Source organism: Ambystoma mexicanum, chromosome 1p (assembly GCF_040938575.1).
Source record: "Ambystoma mexicanum isolate Mex_15411 chromosome 1p, UKY_AmexF1_1, whole genome shotgun sequence".
In the NCBI taxonomy this organism is placed as follows: domain Eukaryota; kingdom Metazoa; phylum Chordata; class Amphibia; order Caudata; family Ambystomatidae; genus Ambystoma; species Ambystoma mexicanum.
This window is the reverse complement of record NC_090921.1, coordinates 124,168,648-124,184,345: the sequence shown is the minus strand read 5'-3', so window position 1 is coordinate 124,184,345 and position 15,698 is coordinate 124,168,648. Positions and strand designations below refer to the sequence as shown.

The window sequence follows — 15,698 nt, the reverse complement described above, 5'->3', positions numbered from 1 at the left end:
CCGTACACTGGAACACCCTCCCTAGCTCCCTGCGCTCTGAACCCTCACTGACCGCCTTTCGGAAAACCCTGAAAACGACCCTGTTCATCTAACAATTACATGGCCTAGCCCTCATAATTGTATTGTATGATGTATTATGTGATATATCTGATCACAGGTCACTGCCTTACTGTAACCCAAGGCACAACCTGCTCACATTGTAACTAAGTCTTCCTTGCAAGTAACAGTGCCACAATGCCCCTGGGCTGCCTGCGCGCTATATAAATTTAATAAATAAATAAATAAATTGTGATGTGACAAGCTACAACGATTCTAAGAATTGCATCAGAATTGCGTCATTTGAGAGTGTAGCCACAGGGTTGTCCAACTCCAGACCTCGAGGACTGGGATCCAGACGGGTTTTCAGGATATCCCTTATTAATATTCATGATGAAAACTGTGCATACATTTAGAATCATTGTATGCAAATGTGTCTCATGAATATTAATGAGGGGTATCCTGACAACCCGTCAGGATCTCAGTCCTCGAGGCCTGGAGTTGGACAACCCTGTAACGCAACTAGCCAAAGTCTGTACTATGTGCTGTCATCAGCTTCATCTACAATGGTATTAGTTATGCCACTTACCAGGGGAATTGTGCGGCTTGTGTTGTGCTTATTTGGGAACATTAGGAACCCTGAGGTCACTAGCTACTCATTGTGCATACTGTGATGTATCTGCTGACACAGAGTGATAAATTCAAGGCTGAAATCTGGGATTACCATGAATTGACTGAAATATATACCTACTGAGAAATTACTGAATGTATTTTGGTCTAATTGTTTTTTAATAATGTGGGTGAAGACACCCTACCCCCCCCACTCCCACCTACCTTCACCTATACCCTTATCCCACCCCACATCTTTATATTATTTAAAATGTACAAAAATACTAATAAATTCGGCCATTTTTCATTAGGTATTTTTGGATTCGATTATTTCTGCGGATAACAAAATCAGCTTTAGGCCAAACAAAAAAGGCAGATGTGGTACTTACGGCAGAAGGAGCTGTTTCGCCAGGCAATGTTCGTCACCCCTTTTCGGGCACAGAGATCAGCATAGGACTGCAGGGAGTAGCAGAGGGCCACTGTATCGCCATTAGTGCCGCAAAGGTCGTAAACACAGTTGGTAAAATAGTCCCCTGGTGGTAGCTTCTCATGGCACGCCTTAAAGGGACCTACAATACAAAGAGATCAGAAGGTTAGAGACGGAGGGAAGATGTAGACAGTAGCAGAGAGGACCATTGAGAAGAGTGACTGAGTCACCCCACCAGCAGTGGTCATATTTAAAAAGTGGCCAACTATCCTAAAACACAAAAATCAAACAAACACATGAACTACACTGATTTATGGAACACAGGCCACAATGTTTGCAAGGTCCTTTCCTTTGTATAGGTCTCCTCTGTACGTGGGCCACTCAGATGCATGGGTCTCTTGAGTGTGTGGGGCTCTCCGGCCAATTGATCATACCTGGTGATTAGTCCTCTCCTCTCTGGTCAATTGACCATACCTGGTGAATAGTCCTCTCCTCTCTAGACGATTGATCATACCTGGTGATTAGTCCCCTCCTCTCTGGTCAATTGACCATACCTGGTGAATAGTCCTCCCCTGTCTGGACGATTGATCATACCTGGTGATTAGTCCTCTCCTCTCTGGTCAATTGACCATACCTGGTGAATAGTCCTCTCCTCTTTGGACAATTTACCATACCTGGTGAATAGTCCTCTCCTCTTTGGACAATTGACCATACCTGGTGAATAGTCCTCTCCTCTCTGGACAATTGACCATACCTGATGATTAGTCCTCTCCTCTCTGGTCAATTGACCATACCTGGTGAATAGTCCGCCCCTGTCTGGACGATTGATCATACCTGGTGATTAGTCCTCTCCTCTCTGGTCAATTGACCATACCTGATGATTAGTCCTCTCCTCTTTGGACAATTGACCATACCTGGTGAATAGTCCTCTCCTCTTTGGACAATTGACCATACCTGGTGAATAGTCCTCTCCTCTCTGGACAATGGACCAGACCTGGTGAATAGTCCTCTCCTCTCTGGTCAATTGACCATACCTGGTAATTGGTCCTCTCCTCTCTGGTCAATTGACCATATCTGCTGGATGGTCCTCTCCTCTCTGCTCAATTGACCATAACTGGTGATTGGTCCTCTCCTCTCTGGTCAATTGACCATACCTGATGATTAGTCCTCTCCTCTCTGGTCAATTGACCATACCTGGTGAACAGTCCTCTCCTCTCTGGTCAATTGACCATACCTGGTGAATAGTCCTCTCCTCTTTGGACAATTGACCATACCTGGTGAATAGTCCTCTCCTCTCTGGACAATGGACCAGACCTGGTGAATAGTCCTCTCCTCTCTGGTCAATTGACCATACCTGGTAATTGGTCCTCTCCTCTCTGGTCAATTGACCATATCTGCTGGATGGTCCTCTCCTCTCTGCTCAATTGACCATAACTGGTGATTGGTCCTCTCCTCTCTGGTTAATTGACCATACCTGGTGAAAAGTCTACTCCTCTCTGGTAATTTGACCATATCTGGTGACTAGTTCTCTCCTCTCTGGTGAATAGTCCTCTCCTTTCTGTTAAACTGACCATACCTGCTGAATAGTCCACTCTTCTCTGTTAAACTGATCATACCTGCTGAGTAGTTGTCTCCTCTCTGGCCAATCACCATGCCTGGAGAATAGTCCTCTCCAGTTTATGGAGCTCTTAGATGCACTTGCCACTCTTCTACATGGGTCAGAGTTTGTGGATGGGCAAACGTCCATATGTGTGTCAATGTCAGGGCTCTCCAGAACATAGGCAACTCTGTAATATGGGCCTCATACGTGTCTGGGTCTCTCCAGCATGTAGGCCATTGTAATATGGGCTGGACCAGTGCATGGGCCTCTCTGGTGCATAGCACAGTGTCTAATATGGTCCACACCAAAGCAGGTGACGCTGCAGTGCATGGAGCACTCAATGAAATGAGCTACTCCAACACATGAGCAACTCTAACGATGGGCAGTCAAGCGCAAGGGGTGTTGCTGTAACACAGGACACTGGACATGATCATTGACCTGTCACCTCTTGCACCATGCCGCGTGTGATTTGTTATTAAAACATGTATTTATGTGATAGGAACATACAAGCAGTAAAGGGTCATAGAGACAAATTATTATTGTATCCCTGCAGAGGGCGGTGCCTTTCAGTACACACCTCTCATCACTGGGGTGTACCCATATGCGCTACGTTGACCGATGGGCACAACCCTACTCTAGACCCATGCATTTCCACTGGGCCGTTGGGGGTCTTTACTTCTGTAAGTATGAGACGTCTTCCTTCATTGTTTCCATTCCTCCTTTCACTTTTTTTGTGAATCTGATGTTTTTAATTGAGCTGTAAAAATGTCCATCTACACAGAAGCAAGTAATCCCGTCAGTATCGCGTCAATATCAAGACATGTCCCGATATCCACATTTTAAAGGGCACTTAAAGTGACCCGATCATTGCCATCTTATTTTGAAAGGTTATGTGTCTTATTTTAAAGTCCTACTCAGCCTGATCTATTCCACTCGTTAGCACCTCAAAGCAGCATTATGACAGCGACCAGAGCTATGTAATGAGTTCCTTTCACTCACTCGCTCACTCACTCACTCACTCACTTGCTTGCTATTCCCCTGCTGGGCTTGGAGCACTCCCTTCCAGTGGCAGGCTCCCAGAACAGATATTGTCGCCTTGCAATCTTACCTTCCACTTTGTAAAGACCAGACTTCCTGCTTTACTGCCCATCAGCTGACACCCTGTCATCATTTCTCTACCTTGTCTCCTCCTAGTTTCTGAGGATAGAGTGCAAGGTGCGCACCGGCCTATCTTTTTCCGTTGCTCCTTACTGTCTTATGCTCCTCTTAGACGGCGAGGAGCAGAGCTTGACCTGAGTTCCCTTTTTGAGGCTGTTACCTGATGCCTTCAATCTGTGGCCTCTCTGTATTTTCAGGGGTTCAGGGAGATCTTCTGGTTGAAGTTCCACTGGAACATTGGAATCATGGCGATTCCTCCAGAAAAGCTCTGCGGTCGGAACCCTCAATGTTGTCTCTCCCTGATCATGCTTTCCTTCAGTTTATTCCATGTGCTCTAAGGTGCCTCTGTCAGAAGTGTAGTTTGGTGGGGGTGCTGTCAGGTGGCAGCATTTGGCAGATGCGGCAGTCCATCTTTGCAATATTTACCGCCCTTGGCCATTAAAGATCCTTGAATGACGGACGGCTTTGTGCAATTGCACACACTGCAGAAAGTGCAGAAGATGCAGAATCTTTCTGGTGACCCCCAGTGGCAGGCACCAGTCTTAACCCTGCATGCAGTTTAGTGTGTGCAATGACTGCTTATCCATCAGCGCGACTCCTATGTAGTCAACTTCATCTAACCACTGTTGGCAACACCTCAGAAGGCGGGCCAAACGTACAAGAGGTTTAGCTGCAAGCTGTTTACCCCACCCAAGATCCCCGCCATACCATACCCCCCCTGGCGCGGATATCTGTTTTTAAGGTTAGTGATCAGTGACGTTCTGATCAGCAATTTCTTCTGAGCCAAAATGACTGTCCTCCTGAAGAGTTCAGGTCTGTAGCATGCAATTAAAACCTTACCTTGTGGATCTTTAATGAGTCCGCAACTGGTTGATTTATCAGCCTCAGTTAGGATCTGGGGGTCACATGACTCGTTGAGTCCTCCACTGTGTGTGCACCTTAAATGAGAACATAGCATAGAGGGCAGTGAGAAGCGGATATTGCAGCGTGGTGGATAATCGTGATCTTAAAGTGCAACATGGAGGACAGCGGGGGCTAGAGAATGCGACCAAGTGGAAGATGGTGACCCTAGGATGCTATGTGGTGGCCAATGCATCCCTGAGGATGAAATATGGAGGACAACGAAGGACCGCAAACACCTCATGGTGGCCAATGGTGATGTGAAAAGGCATCGTGGTGGCCAATAGTGATGTGAAAATGCATCATGGTGGCCAATAGTGATGTGAAAAGGCATCATTGTGGTCAATAGTGATGTGAAAATGCATCATAGTGGCCAACAGTGATATGAAAATGCATCATGATGGACAATAGTGATGTGAAATGCATCATGGTGGTCAATAGTGATGTGAAAAGGCATCATGGTGGTCAATAGTGATGTGAAAACGTATCGTGGTGGCCAATAGTGATGTGAAAATGCATCATGGTGGTCAATAGTGATGTGAAAAGGCATCATGGTGGCCAACAGTGATGTGAAAAGGCATCATGGTGGCCAATAGTGATGTGAAAAGGCATCATGGAGGCCAATGACACCCTAAGAAGGTAACATGGAGAACAATTGTGACGTGATAATGCAAGGTGCTGAAAATATTGCTGGGAGCACAATCATGATGAAAACGATGCCCCTCGGGATAAAACAGAGGACAATGTTTAAAGGACCTGAGAATCCGAAAAATGGAATACAACAGTGACTTATGAATGCCACATGGTGGGACATGGTGAAATGAGAATGCAACATAGTGAATAAAGGTTGCATGAATGTAGCATGGAAGCCAATGTGGACCTGAGAATGTAACCTTGTGGAAATGTCCCGGAGGACAATACACACATAGCATGGTGGACAGCAGTGATCCCAGAATACAACATGGAGTAACATGGTGACCTGGGAATACTGCACGATAGACAGTGGTGACCTGCATGCAAGATGACCCGGCAATATTACACAGTGGACACTGGTGCCCTGATGAGCAAGGTGGTCTGAGAATGCAACATAGGTGACATTGGACGTTAGCAAAGGAAATGAATAGCACAGGCTAAAGCTGAGCAGAGCTGCAGGGAAATTGGGAGAGGGGATTTACTGCCAGGCTAGTAAACCTGGCTAGAGCCATTTATTAGTTTGGGCTATTAGGTGACCAAACTATTGCATTGGGGTACAGATAGGGAGGAATGCCATATGAGGAGGGACGGTATCAGGTAATATTATCCCCATATATATGGTCGCCGTACATAATTTCGCCGGGAAAAGGTTGTGGCGATATTATATGGGTGACCATATATATGGGGATAGGGGCAGCCAAAAAAAATAAAAAAAGAAGGGTTTGGGGGTTGCAGGGGTGTCCCCCTGCATGTTCCATGCAATAATGTCCCCACAAAAAACTGGCATTTTTCGGCGATATTTCTGCATGGCGATATTTTTGTGGGGACATTATTACATGGAACCGGAGGGACACAGATTCTGTAGGTGTTGTCTGGTTATGTGCCCACCAATTGCCTGCCCATGGCCATGCTAATCCTTATGGCCATTCCCACCCAGTCCTGCCTCCGCCCGCCCAAAACACCTCCTTCTGGGAGCTCTTTGAGCTCCCTTTAATGAAGCCTTACCATCAGGCTTTGCATTCAAAGTGTTGGCCGGTGTTTTTTGCAAGCAGTCATCTGAGAGTTAATGACTTCATTGGAGTTGTAAATCTGCTACTGGTGTCCTAAACATTTCTTACCAGGCCTGTCTTGGGCCTGTCTTTGGCCTGTCTTCAGCCAGTCGATGTATAAACACTCTGTGTGTCCTTCACGGAAGTCTTGTTGAAAACAAGCATTGGCAAAGCCACTGAAGTCCTGTTTAAAACAAGCATTGGCAAAGCCAACATTTTTGGCTTGTGCATATATGTTTTAAGCTTTTGCCAGGCACTGCTATTAGATGCCCAGGTACTCGCACCATTTTGCACCTGCTACCGACAATGGGCAGTTAGTTAATACCCCCACGGCTGTGGCAACTAAGTGTCTTTGCCATGCCTCACAAAGGGCCAAACTGTTGGCATCGGCAATGCTTGTTTGTCATGTGACTGGTTCTGCCATGCCATTGCCTGTGTTTTGGAAGCATTATTTACTGGCAAATCTATGACAGACAATTTGTAGCACAGATGTGTTAGGATGGAGACCGCTTTACCCCATGTTACATACACATGCGCACAAACACACACTCTGTGCTGTTGCATGTCTATCTCGCTATACTCTTTCTCATTGTTTGGCAATTGATGCCACCAACATTGGGAATTTACGATGCTTGGGCAAGATCCATGAAAGTCAATATTGGGAATGGCTGATTATGCTGCACTTGGCATACTGGGGTTGTTATCTGTGGTTGCTAGTCATTGCCTGATGTTTTCTGTGGCTTGTGTGTGGCAGAACACGTACCCAGGGGTTTCGTCAACCACCCAGCTCCGTCCCAGTTCGGTCACGTTCCCTGCCACACTGCCATCAGGCTTCAGGTTGTCGTCTGTGCTGTTCCCATTGTAGTTACCTGAATGTAGATGGGTGGAAGAAAATTAGTACTTTGCATCAGGGAAGAGGGGATACACAGGAAAGCTGAGAAGTAGTACGCACCCCCAAAAACTCCTACAGACCTCCAATTACCAAGAAACCATGTGACTAATAGGTAACACACATCCACCATATTTTGTGATTGCCCTCCTCCCGCAAATCATAAGGAAGAGTTCATAAGAGCCACATCACAAAAATACCTCATTCTCCCTTCTTACTTTGATCTAATCACACATCACTTGAGTCCAATGATTTCTAACACCCCTCAAGAAGCCACATCGCCGACATCCTATCTTACATTCCAGTGCTCCTGGTGATATTTATCAATCAATCAATCAATTCGTTTTTAATTGGAGAAAAGAAAACATCTCCATAAAACTACATGTACATACACTTCATAAATCTTACAACAGAAACAATACATAATAGCCAAACATGAGAAATGTCCAAGTTTATAGAATCTTAATAATAATATAAAAACATACACACTTAAATAATTTTTTTGTGGGAGTTGTATGTCAATATAAAAAATATTTTAAAATTTCTGAAGATTGATGTAATAACACACATGCCTAAATATTCTTGGAAGATATAATCTGTAATGCTTTAAGAAATAATCCTACATAAACACTCCATTTCCATAGAAATATGTAGGATCTTAAGCATTTTGCGTTTTAAAATTTGCCCCAAAATGATGACAAATTAATTAGACAACATTATCACAAATTTAAAAACATTCCCAAATCATCCAGGCTCTACCTATATATGAAGAGAGTGCCCAGGCTATTTGGGGACACCACATTTAACAGATAATAAAAAGCGGGCGATATTGCACAAATCTCTTATTTTCAAAAGCCGGAAACAATAATCTTGTTCTTAAATGTGTGTGTGCTGGGCAGAAAAATAGAAAATGTGCCAAATCCCCTGCTTCTGCGTACCACATGTGGCAATGAGCCTCCACACCCCGTGATATTTTGTATTAAAAAGATATAAACATAAAACTATAGTTTATAATCAACCACCACTTTTGATAAAGGGGAAGTTTAAATGAAGTGTCTGAGCCCTCAACAAAAGACTACCATTGAGCCATAACTGCTTGTAAAACTAAGAGTGTATCAGAAAAGCACCCAAAACTGAAAGGAAATAGCAAATGAAAAGTAAATGCCAAGTCCTGTCACGCCAATCCCACATCTGACACCAATCTGCATCCATCCTCTTCAAAAGGTATTTCTGGAATGATCCAGGAACAATGGACGTAAAGTGGAGGGACTTACCCCCGAGTCCACAGACCAGGCCGGCATAGGATGATGGCACTGAAGCATCCGCATGGTGGTTGCCGTCATAACGCACCCAGAGGCCGAAGTCTGTCTCAAGCAGGACGTAGGTTCCACTTAGGCGGATGGTTAATTGTTCTCCAACTAGAACTGGCAAGTTCACTCTTCTGTCATTAAGCTGTTGAGAAGAAGAATCAGTCTGGTTAACAAAAGTAGTTTAAGAGGGATGGTCTAATGGTTAAAGCATGGGATGTGAAATCTGGAGTTCCTTTTCTCTGAGAATGACATTTTATTTCCATCTAAACGGTACCTCTGTGCTACCATTAACTATGAAGATTAGGTTTGGAGAGTATTCCATTGAGTCAATAAACAAGGGCCCACCTAGTGGAGTGATTGCACAGAGTTGTGTTCAAAGACATTAACAAGATGATAAAACAAATTGCCTGGAATGAAAGCTACATTGTCACAACGTTGGCGAACAAACCAGGTACACACAGGCTGATATTGAACAGAGACAGGTATTACAAGAGGGAAGATCACAAAATGTATAGCCTCATGTAGTGACTAGCCAGTACATGGACTGAAGGTGGGATAGTATTTGGGAAATTGTTTTTAAAGTGATGTTTCCCCAAAGTCAAGATGCCAACCAGTCTTGCTAAACCATTACAATATAGCAAGTGTGTAGCACATGAAGTGCAACTGTTACACATAGACATTGGAATATCATTGTGCAACCTTGTCTAGTGTAAGCAATGTTTCCATCATAAAGGCTTTCTGGAGTTCACTTCTCCACAGGGATTAATTTCGGTCACCCATCCATTGATCACAGGGTGTATCTCAAAACAAAAGCCTAAAAAAGTGGGTTGTCTTGTTAACGCTTGAAAATGTGGTATACTCAGGGGAAGTTAAAGAAAATAAACACTCTGGTGCCTTCATGACTTCTGCCAACACAAGCAACTTACCGTAGGTCAGGGTTGCCCAACTCTGGGCCTCAACGGCCGGAATCTTGCCTCAAGGTCCGAAGATATAAGCTCAAGAAGGGGGCAACGGCTTTCCCGTTATGCCGGCACAGCTTTGGAACTCCCTGCCTACATCCTTCAAATCTGATCCCTCTTCATCAGCTCCAGAAAAAAAAAAAAAGCTGGCTCTTTTCTCAGGATCTTTAATCGGTCTTTAGGAATTTTCATGCTCCCAGATACATCATCATGCCTGTCTGTAAATGTCTGTAAATAATTTTGCTATCACTTTGAATTGTTAAGTAACCGTACATACATTATCTTATGTGATTGTCTTAACTATATTTTGAACTATGTATGACTTTGTAATCTGATTTTGTAATCTCACTTTGTAATCTGATTTTGCAATCTGTAACTAAATAAACAAACAATATTAATAAGGGGTGTCCTGAAATCCTGGCATGGATCTGGCCTTCGAGGCCTGGAGTTGGACAATCATGTGGCGTAGGCCTATTATGCAGAGTCCTAAGAAGAATCTGTGAAGAATGCAAGAAGGGAGGTGTACCCTAGTCACTGAGGGAACCGCATTGCAGAGGGACTGAGGGACTAGAATGCTGTGGCTTATATTTAAAATGAAAAATGAGCAAAGGAACAGCTATAGAGACAAGGAAGCCAATATGAGCAAGGCATCCACAAGTTATTTAACTATTCTCAAAGCATTAAAGCATCTGTGAAAAAGTAATAAACGACCAAAATAGGGGGCAAATGGGTTTCAGAACTCCTGGTCTCCAGGGAGGCAGTGGCCATCTTCTAGACATTGACAAATTCATGTCTTCTGTGGAGCCCGGCAAGCATGCCTCATTCGGCAGAGCAGGAGCGCTTCCTTGACAACGTCAAAACCTCCACATCCCATATCACTCCCCCCTCACAGCAGGAGGACGGCGACACCCATTTTATGTATCAAAGGAACTGGCAGCCATCTTGCCCATCCAGAGGTGAACAGATGTCCAAGTTTCTGTTAGCCTTGTTTCCAGGCCTTTGTGTGTATGTGACTTGGGTGCCGGTGGTGCTCTAGCCGTTCTGGTGCTGCAGGGCCTCTTGGAGTCATGTGATATAATGGGAAACTGAGGTGATTTTTCACAGGTTGTATTGTAGGGGCTAGAATGGTCATGTCTTCTGTTCAAGACGAATAAGCAAGTCTGTAGGTCACCCTAGGTTTCGATGCTCTCCCTGCCCCTTTCTACCAGAAGACTCTACCCAACATCTAAAGTGCCACGGCCTGAACTAACACACCTATGCCACTGTCACGTACCGTAAAAGGGGACCTCACATAGCTCCCTTTCAGACGTTTCTAAATGACTAACTTGACGTTGAGACTTTAACTGATGGATGGCGTTCAGCCGGCGTTCACTGGATGGGAACATAATAGAGATGCGCCAATCGACACCCAATTATTCCCTTCTAATCTTTGAGGCTCTGACCCCCAGCGTCAAGACTTTGGCTAGCAGACTAATTTGGACATCATTTATCTGCACTCACATCACCTGCGAAATTCCTGATCCCCCAACATATCCTCCCCAAAGAAATCCTTCACAACATAATCCTTATAGACCAACAATGTGTGATCAATGTCAAGGTGCAACCACTGAAATATCTATTGCTGAGGATGCCCTACTGTTGCATAAAGCGGTCACTGATTAACAGATCGATAATAAATGAGGGCCTTATTAGGCGATAACATACCTCTGGCCAAATACCTCTTCTGGTGCATTCAGGGCCATGCATTCAGGCAAGGGGGGTATGCTGTCAGCCAATGATCTCAACCTATGCCCAGTCCATCAATATTTGTACACCAGGCTACTCCATTAGGCTATCACCAATGGAATCTCATTGTTGGATGTACTATGTGTCATTGAAAATCCAGACATTCTAGAATTATGGCTAAGAGATTTCAATAGGATATTAGTCATTCTAGGATTTTTTAAACGTTCATAGATGTCTTGTATCGTAGGCGTCATAGACGTCTTGTATCGTAGGCGTCATAGACGTCTTGTATCGAAGATGTCATAGACGTCTTGTATCATAGGCGTCATAGACGTCTTGTATCGAAGGTGGCATAGACGTCTTGTATCGAAGGCGTGATAGACGTCTTGTATCGAAGATGCCATAGACATCTTGTATTGTAGGCGTCATAGACGTCTTGTATCGAAGGCGGCATAGACGTCTTGTATCGAAGGCGTGATAGACGTCTTGTATCGAAGATGTCATAGACGTCTTGTATCGTAGGCGTCATAGACGTCTTTTATCGTAGGCGTTCTTGAAGAATTCCAAAGATGTCCTGTCTCTCAGACATTCTACAGTTCTTGCACTATTCCACAGATGTTGAGCCTGTTGTGAAGTCACGTGGGTTCAGATGTAACTATGCTTACTTATCAATGGCGGAGGACAACCTCATATGCTCACCTATGCAGACCCCACAGGCCCCTCCCCACATTCCCTCCTATTGACTGAGGGATGTTGCCCGAGCCTTGCTCTCAGGAATATAATTCATCGAATTAATAAAGTAAGTGCAGCGCTCATTAAACCAGCGCAAACCAATTCCCGAGCCTTGGTACAAGGAGAAGCATTGCAAGTCTCTCTATTAGTGATCAACGGGGAACCCCGGCTTAATGCGGGGGTGTCGATACGCACATGAGGAGCAACGAAGGGGGCGATTACGCACATGCAGAGTCCATTAGAGCGGTTTTCCAAAAGATCAACATTCGAAACAGAACTTTGCATTTGTAGAGCGCTCTTCTTCTGTGCTACTAGAGGCAGCGGTCAGGGCTATAGCAGGCATGGATGCATTCTGAATGAGATTTAGTTTTCAATTGCTCCTCATAGGTACCAGCATATTTAATGATCTGATGATCACCCAGACACAATCAATAATATGAAATTCAGAAAATCACTTTGCCTGCTGTGTCACAGCTTGCTTTGCATTCTGCAGGAAAGTGTCTAAGATGGATGCCACAAGAAACAATGCCACATTTACTGAGGACCAAGCTCTGTTGCAACCTGGTAATGGCCTGAGGACGGGGGAATTCTTGCTAGATTATTCCACCTAATCAGGGGAGTATGTTCTGTTTAAAACAAGCCAAAGAAAAGAAGCTTTTAAAGATCGACAGCATATGATGCTTCAGGACCTGGTGCTTGAATGAGAGAGGTGGCAGAGGCAGGAAGAAGCAATGTGAGGTTGGATACTTACAATCACTCTGCGGCTCTTCATGAGGGTGACCCGGTGTCCATACACCTGCACATGGACCGCTTTGACGTAGGACACAAACTTGTTGTTTCCGCGGTGCTCGTTGGCGGTATCGACACTGAAGAAGGGCAGCCCGTCGGAGGAGATGCACACCTTGGTCAAGGTGTATGTACAGGTGCCCATGAAATGGAAATTGGCCCCGTCAAAGGTTGTGTAGTGAGGGTCGCCGGAGGCCGAACAGCTCTCTCGATCTGAGGGGGATATGAAGATAGAAGACAGACACATAAAGCTTGGCCTGGCTCATGCCATTGGGGAAAAAAGACTCCTTTATGGTGGACGTAATGAGTACATGAATACACTAATTAACAACAACATGCAGATAACTTTTTTCACACTTAAGTAGTGAGCGGCCTGCAGACAATCCCTGTTAAGGATCCAGTGTTAAACGAGACGTCCTCAAAAGAGGAGTCACATGATACATTAGCGCAGCCTGGGTTCTGACTTCCTGTCAAATATTGCCTGAAGAAGGCAACTATGTCACGAAACAATACATCATGAACCTAATAAAAGTATGTTTCATTCAGTATTGCCTACTGCTTGTTTTCTAAAGAATGACAACTAGCCAACAATGTTGATATGGCCGTGCCAACTACAAATATACAGGGTATCAGGTAATATTATCCCCACCAAAAATATTGCCGTACATATGGTTGTCGGGCACGGCCATAGGCAATATTTTTAGTGGGGATAACATTTGGGGTTATTGGGAGCGGTGGACACGGGGGTGTCCCCCGCTCCCTTTAAAATAATATGGGAGTTGCGGGGGTGTCCCCCGCAGGTTCCATGCCTTACAATCGCCGGAAAAATACGGCGATATTTTTGTATGGCGATATTTTTGCGGGGATATTAACACATGAAACCATATAGAGGTGGTGATTTGGCATAGGTGAGCTCACGGCACCATGAAAGCGACTGATTTATAGATGGTAAATCTATTTACAGCGCCGGCTCAAGGTGCACCCAGATGGTGTGGCTGCACAAGGCCCCCCCTTACCCCCAGCGCAGCTAATAAAGGGCACCTTGCCTCCAGCTCAGCGTCATGTGTACACTTCAGTATTGGTCTGGCCCAGAACCTATTAAAGAATCACACTGCGCCGGAACAGCAGCGGGCTCAGTTCTGTTGTACGGATGATACCTGTTCTTGATAGGCCTTTGAGGCACATATTTGGGAGGTAAGTGGGGTTGTGTGGGGCGTTTATTTGTGCATATGGTCAGATTGCACAGCGATTTGAGTGCTTGTTCTGACATCTGTGCGTAGCTTGCTGATGCAGGTTCAAATCCCAGCAGGGCCAACTCAGCCTTTCATCCATCCGAGGTCGATGAATTGAGTACCATAGCGCAGTGGGATGATAATAATAACAACTGTTATTTCTGCGCTCAGATACCGGCAGGTTTGTAATGCTAGATATTATTATTAAATGTCCCATCGCAGTTCTAAGTGTCTACATTCATAACAATGGGCTGCTGAAGAGTGAGATAGGTTTAACAAAGGTAATCATCAGATGCTTTGTTTAGGTGCCTAGTCGGAGAGGCAAAAAGTCTGACCCCCATTTTTCCACAGATATATATGTGGGGGGTAAAGTTAATAAAAATGTATAGGGGTAAGGTATGGGGTTTATGGGGGGTCTCCCCCCACAATTATATTTGCGGGAAAATGAAGAAAGAAAAAAAAGAAGGTTGGACTTTTGAATTTGGTCATTTCACGCAGATCCAGTCGGAGAGGAGTCTCGGGCAGGGTTCCGCGAGCCCCCGACGGGTGCAACCCGGCGGTGATTGGGCACATGCGTGAGGACAAGCAGAATAAAGACCTATCCGAGGACCAGAATAGGGTGAAAGCAAACATTCCCAGTCATTCTGCGTGTTAAGACTGCCATGCCTGTGATCATATGATCATATGAGGAAGATTACAGGCTCTAGGATTTAGTTAATTTTCTTTTCCTTTGAAAATATTGTCCCACACAAATGGCGACATTGTTGCGGGGACATTATCACATGGAACCCTAGAATCTGGGTGTCATCAGCACAGGCGTAACATCTGAAGCCGCGAGAGCGGATGAGAGCAACCAGCGGCTGAACATAGATGTTAAGCAGCATTGAGAACAAGACGGAGCCTTGAGGAACTCCACAAGCCAGTGAGTAAGAGTTAGAGAGAAAAGGTGGTCGAGAGAGTAATTGGGCCCGATCGGACAGAAAGGAGGAAAAACAGTCCCGGACGGTTCCTTAGAGGCCAGCTGCCGCCAGGTGAGCAAGAAGGATGGCGTGGTCGACCGTGTTGAATGCCACCGATAGGCCAAGCAGTATCAGGGCTCCTACCCCATCTGGATTGACCAGCTTGGTAAGGTCATCAAGGACCGACACCAGGACACTTTCTGTACCTCGCCACGGCCGGAAGCCTGACTGGAAAGGATCGAGGCCAGAAGATTGTTCAAGAAAAGATGAGAGCAGGAGATAACTGCAGGTAGAATCTCCTGAAGCACCACCACCGGAATGGGGTCCGAAGGGGTGGCGGCTTTTAGGTGGCCAATCGCCCTAGCCAGCTCCATGGTGGAGAATTCCGGGAAGCAGGAACAGGAGTGCTGGGCCTGGATTTATTAAAAGGAAACCTTTCACATTGCTTCATTTTACAACATAAAAATATGGGCGCCCTGAGACCTCTCGGTTAGAGGCGCGTTAGAAAAATTAAAATAAATAAATAAAATTTAAAAAACAAGTTCTCAAAAATAAAAAAGAAATATCCGCATTCATACATACATTCTGCGATTCATTATTCAGATTTAAATCTTGCCATAACCTACGTAATTTC

General features: G+C 45.0%; 1 protein-coding gene across 1 annotated transcript in view; it reads right to left on the bottom strand.

The window, feature by feature from the left end:
• LOC138457973 (IgGFc-binding protein-like) overlaps positions 1-15,698 on the bottom strand; it is a 344,303-nt gene that overhangs the window by 71,354 nt on the left and 257,251 nt on the right. The window contains exons 77-81 of the mRNA XM_069607205.1: positions 12,839-13,086; positions 8,636-8,813; positions 7,236-7,341; positions 4,671-4,768; positions 1,035-1,214 (exon numbers count right to left, since the gene is read on the bottom strand). Of these exons, the coding sequence (XP_069463306.1) occupies positions 1,035-1,214; positions 4,671-4,768; positions 7,236-7,341; positions 8,636-8,813; positions 12,839-13,086 (810 nt within the window). The remainder of the gene's footprint in view (positions 1-1,034; positions 1,215-4,670; positions 4,769-7,235; positions 7,342-8,635; positions 8,814-12,838; positions 13,087-15,698) is intronic.